At 53.9% G+C, this 5,488-nt stretch overlaps 1 protein-coding gene across 2 annotated transcripts in view; it reads right to left on the bottom strand.

Moving 5' to 3' along the window:
* Positions 1-1,556: 1,556 nt before the first annotated feature.
* Positions 1,557-5,488, bottom strand: part of SPIRE2 (spire type actin nucleation factor 2) — a 22,077-nt gene continuing 18,145 nt past the window's right edge. The window contains exons 12-14 of one of the 2 annotated variants that reach the window (XM_040443391.1): positions 4,094-4,121; positions 2,934-3,049; positions 1,557-2,601 (exon numbers count right to left, since the gene is read on the bottom strand). In XM_040443391.1, the coding sequence (XP_040299325.1) occupies positions 2,379-2,601; positions 2,934-3,049; positions 4,094-4,121 (367 nt within the window). In that variant the 3' untranslated portion in view covers positions 1,557-2,378. Of the gene's footprint in view, positions 2,602-2,908; positions 3,050-4,093; positions 4,122-5,488 lie in introns of both variants that reach the window. The other variant, XM_040443392.1, reaches the window with a different exon arrangement.

Here is a 5,488-nt window from a genome sequence, read left to right as displayed (position 1 = left end):
ACCCCTAAAGTGATGTGACCAATTGATACAGGTTTTTTGCCCCGCCTGTGGGTGGAAACTTAGGGAGTCTCAACCTGCAAGAGCTTTCTCCTTTGCCTTCCACAGGAGTGCGGCCAGGTGACACTGAGATGGCAACATCAGGCCCAGCTTGAGTGGTGCCCTCCCTGAACGTACGTTCCTGCCTGTGCTCCCAAAGGCGTGGTCCTCAGTAAGGAATCAGGTTGTGAACAGTTCTAGAGAAAGCGACCTGTGTTTGTCACAGGCTGAGTTAGGTGGCTCGGTGGGCTGACGGCACCGTGTTCGGTGCCTGGGGTCCACAGGCGGCGAGCCCTGCGTTGGCTCCGTTCTGACTTCACCTTCAAGCTTGCCATTAAGCCCCACTGTCCCGAGACGGGTTTTTATTTCCAAATATTCCACATATAGGTTAGAACTCTGGTTTCCCCTACTGGGAACGCGTGCCTGCACCTGTCCCCTGGCCCGTTTCCTCAGCTGTGGAATTAGAACAATGAGGACGGTGTTCACCTCCCAGGAGCGTCTCCCCGTGGAAGGTGCTGCACAAATGTCAGCTTTCCCATTGCTGGCGGTGTGACCATGGGCAATTCTTTACCTTTCCGTGCCTGCTTTTTTTTTTTTTAATGTTTATTCATTTTTGAGAGAGAGACACACAGTGAGAGTGGGGGAGGCACAGAGAGAGGGAGACACAGGGTCCAAAGCAGGCTCCAGGCTCTGAGCTGTCAGCACAGAACCTGATGTAGGGCTCGAACCCACAAACATCATGACCCGAGCCAAAGTCAGGCACACAACTGACTGAGCCAGCCAGGTGCCTCTCTGTGCCTGCTTTCTTATGTTTAAATGGGAATAATAATACTCCCTGCCCATGAAGTACCTGGAACAAGTGTTGAGAGCTGGCTGTTTTTACTGGCTGTTGTAATTTAGTGTCATTGAATGTTCTGGACCCCAGCTGACGAAGTACCCTCCCCTGTAGGCCCATCTGTCACAAGTCCTGTGCCTCAGGGCCTCCTCTGGGCCAGTGTGGCAAACATTAGAGCCTGGCATTGGATAGGCCTGAATTGAGATCCCAAGTGAGCTGTGTATCTTTGGCAAATTCCTTCCTCCGTCTGGAGCCTTGGGTTCCTTATCTGGAAGGTAGGATGACAACAGAAACCCCCGCCCCACCCCCACTCCCCCCCCCCCCCACCAGATGCATGAGGCAGGCAGAGCACACAGGTGCAAACCTAAAGGAATCATGTGCCCAGAGAACAGAAGTAGCCATCTGGGGATGAGGCCACAGGGTCTCCCAGGCTGGCAGGTTACAGGCCTCAGGCTGAGCCGAATGCAGCCCTGCTGGCCAGAGGACCAAGACGCCAGATCGTGAAGCTGGGCATCACGGGTAGGAGGGGCCTGAGCACCCCCATCTCATGCTGGGCATCGTGAGACGCCCGTGTGTGCCCAGTGCGCACCAGAGGGCGGGCTGTCCCTCAGAGCCCAGCTTCTGCCCTTGGAGAATGTGCCCACCACTGTGGCTCAATAGTCCTCACTCCACACCCCAGACAGAAGACTGTGAGACCACCTTTATTAGGCCAAGAGTGGCCTCGTGTACAAATTCACAGAGTTCCTCCCTGTACCGGGACCCCCAGCATCGCCAGGGCCCTGGAACCAGCACCATCTCTGGATCTCTGAGTCTGTGAGGATGGCAACACCAGCCATGTGGCATACCGGCTGGGGCGTGGATGCTGGGCAGGGAGCAAGGAGTGAGCTTGGCCTTGGGCCTTCCAAGTGGAAGGGCGTGACACCCACCAGGAGAAGATCAGCCCACTCACAGTCTTCCCCAGTGGCCTCTGCTGCCCGGGTTCCTGCTCAGAGTGCAGAGGCCAGCAGGATGCTCCCGTCTACCCGGGAACCACGGTGTCCTGTCCCAACCTGGACATCTACCCAGGGAGGGGAAGCTGCCGTGTTCTCATCCTTGGGATGGAGGAAAGAACAAAAACGGGGGTGGGGGTCTCTCCAGAGCCCCATCATCTGGAATCCACTGTTGTATCTCCCACATGCCCTTCCCGAGTGAGAAAACCCACTCCCATCCCACCCAAGGTCTCCCAACAGGAAACAGCCTCCCCCAGGGAGGGTCCTGCAGCGAGCCTGACCCCAAATACACTCTAGGGCCAGGACAGATGTATATAAATATATAGGCTGTGTGTATGTATCGTATAAATGTATCTATATATGTATATATGTACATGCACACTTAGGAGGGCAGGCCAGCAGCTGTGCCTCACGATAGGGAGTTTCTCAGCCAGGTCCAGGACGAGCCTGGCTCCTCCTCAGAGGTCTGGCCACCTTGAAAAGCCTCTGGCTAGATGTCGCAGGAAGGCTGAGAGCCATCACTTGAAGTTGAGAGTCCAGGTGTTAGGGATGTACAGGGACTGGGTCTGGCGGGTGCGGCGAGGCGTGGTGTTGAGGGCATCCACACTCTTGCGGCTGGAGCGCACTACGTCTGCCACGAAGCTGGTGCAGTCACTGCAGACGTCCTTGAGGACAGAGCCGTGGGTGTAGATGTGCGGGAATGCCTCCTCCACACTCGGCCACTGGGGCCCCTGCAGGGATCTGGAGCAGGACGGAGCCATCAGGGAAGTCTCCCTCTGGTTCCTTTCTCCATGTCCACAGCCTACCGCCCCCCCCTCCCCCCCACGCATCCTTCCCACCCACCCCCCGCCCCCAGCAAAAGCTGTTCCTCAAGAGGATCTGACCACCCGGTTCAGTTTCCAGCTCACACTACTTAGCCCCCAGAGCTCTCTGAGACATCCCTTTCTGGACAAGTGCCTTGGATTACTGTGTCCTGGCAGTGTCCCAGCAAACCACCCCACCCACCCCAGCTCCTGTATTACTCTCGATGCCTGATCACCACAGTGACCTCAGCAAAGGGCAAAGGAACGCACTGGAAGGCATCTCTTCTCTGGGTCGGCGTCGTTTTGGTAGCCGACACCCTCCGAGGACTCTCAAAGCCCAGCGTGTAGACAGGAATGTGTGCAAACTTCTTAGAAGGCATCTTCATCTACAACACAGAGGGAGATGTGGACAAGGCTACCCCAACAGGGACAGCCAGGGGCACAAGCGTGCACGCGGGCGCGCACGCGCGCACACACACACAAACAGCTGCCTGCTCTGGGCCTGTGGGGCGGCAGGGGAGTGTCTGCAGGGTGCCGTTGTGACTGTGTGTGCTCTCTGGATGCCCACCCCATGCCACCCACCTGAAGGCATGTGTCTCCTCACTCGTTCCCCACACCCAACCACACGCCCATCCAGACGGGCGTACCCAGAGGGCCCGCCACCATGCCCTGCATGCAGTAGTTACTTGGCTCAGTGCTGAAACCGCAAAACGCAAAGGGTTTGAAAACAGTGGTGGTAAAACCCTTTTCCAGCAGGCCATGGTTTCTAGGCGGAGGTGTGGTGGGGTGACAGAGTTCTAGGTGTGATTACCCTTCTACGTTTGCACACCTGCATGTACGCAGACGTGCCCAGACTGCTACAAAGAACCTTTCCGGAAACACTCAGGGGAGATGCAGCGTCAGAAGGTAAGAGTCCAGGGGCACCTCGGTGGCTCAGTCAGTTAAGCATCCGACTTCGGCTCAGGTCCTGATTTCTCGGTTCATGAGCTCAAGCCCCATGTCAGGCTCTGTGCTGACGGCTCAGAACGGGGAGCCTCCTTCAGATTCTGTGTCTCCCTCTCTCTCTGCCCCTCCCCTGCTTGCTCTGTCTCTCTCAAAAATAAATAAACATTAAACTTTTTAAAAATAAAAGAAGGTAGGAGTCTTAGAGGGAAAATGAAGGGTTTTTCTTGGCAGGAGCCTGCTAACATGGAACGTTAAAAAAAAAAAAAAAACACCTACAAGGGTCTTTAAAAAGTACAGTCTTGGAAACTGTAGGGATGGGTCTCGTGTGGAGGAAGGAGACAGACGAAGTGACTGCTGCACGTCTGACCGGCCAACAGGAGATAGCAGAGCCTCTGTCCCCCGGCTCTGCCCTCCTGGACAAGCCAAGTCAACCACAGGACACCTCAGATACCTGGGGCCTCGCTCAGACCCCAGACGATCCTCACCTTTATGCTGCAGGAAGTGCAGACAGCCCTGGAGGGAAAGAAGAGGGACACGGGGTCAGCAGCGAAGAAGCCACAGAGAGACCATTCCCACCCGGCGAACTGCCCGCCCTTCTGCTACAGACCAGTTACCTCAGTGCTTTACTTGTTTCCCCCCCCCAAATCTTTTCTTTTCTGCCCCTCACAGCTGGCTTTTTCTCTGTAACATTTCGGCCTGGAGCTTTCTCACGCCCTCTGCACTTGCATGTGCCTGACGCCTCCTGCCACAGAGGCGCCATCTGAGCCAGAGGCGCCCCAGCAGCTCAGTCTTAAGCAGTGATTAACATCTTTTGAATCCCCACTGCTGACTTAAAACACAAATACCTTCCTGTACAAATTCAGACACTAGAGAGAGCCGTGACTACAAATCGTAAAGCCCACCCCCAGTGGCAGACCCTGGTGACGGGTTTTCCCTTCTCTAGATCTAAGTATGACGGACAAAGATACACGCTTAAAATAAAACAAAAATAAATGAACTGGCGTGTTATGCATACTATTCTATAAAGATACATCTGGGGCTCTTCTCTGCATTAGGACAGATGGTCCAAGTTCATTTTAAAAAATTGTTTTTAACGTTTTTATTTATTTTTGAGACAGAGAGAGACAGAGCATGATCGGGGGAGGGGCAGAGAGCGAGGGAGACACAGAATCGGAAGCAGGCTCCAGGCTCTGAGCCATCAGCCCAGAGCCTGACCCGGGGCTCGAACCCAGGAACCGCGAGATCATGACCTGAGCTGATATCAGATGCCCAATCGACTGAGTCACCCAGGTGTCCCTGTTTTATTTGAGAGAGAGAGAGAGAGAGAGAGAGAGAGAAAGAGAGCGCTTGTGTGCTGCAGAGAGAGGGAGAGGGAGAGAGAATCTCAAACAGGCTCCAGGCTGAGCGTGCTGGGTTCCATCTCACAACCTGAGCTGAAATGAAGAGTCAGACAGTCAACCACCTGAGCCACCCAGGTGTCCCTTGTCTTTATCTTTGAAGCATACTCTTTCTTGGTTTAGGGTTTTAGATTGACAGTTTTTCAGTCCATCAGAAACGCTGGTTTACTGTCCTCTTGTTCTCAGTGAGAAGTCTTTATTTGCTGGCTGATTTTAAGAATTTCTCTTTATTACTGGTTTTGATCAATTTGATTAATAAATACCTTGGTATGATTTTATTCATGTTTCTCATGCTTGGGATTAAGTTTCTTGTAAGTTTATATTTTTCATCAAATTTGGAAAACTTTTAAAGCTATTATTTCTTCAAATACTTTTTCTGTCCCCCCCCCCCCGGGGTGGGGGGGGGGGGGGGGGGGGGGGGTTTTGGGGGGGGGGGTAACCCACAGGGCACTGAGACCATTTTCACTTTTTAAGTTATTTTTT

This window comes from Herpailurus yagouaroundi, unplaced genomic scaffold, assembly GCF_014898765.1.
Source record: "Herpailurus yagouaroundi ecotype Mexico unplaced genomic scaffold, PumYag 190, whole genome shotgun sequence".
Lineage (NCBI taxonomy): Eukaryota > Metazoa > Chordata > Mammalia > Carnivora > Felidae > Herpailurus > Herpailurus yagouaroundi.
Note: the sequence above shows the minus strand (reverse complement) of the source record. Positions and strands in the feature narration are given on the sequence as shown.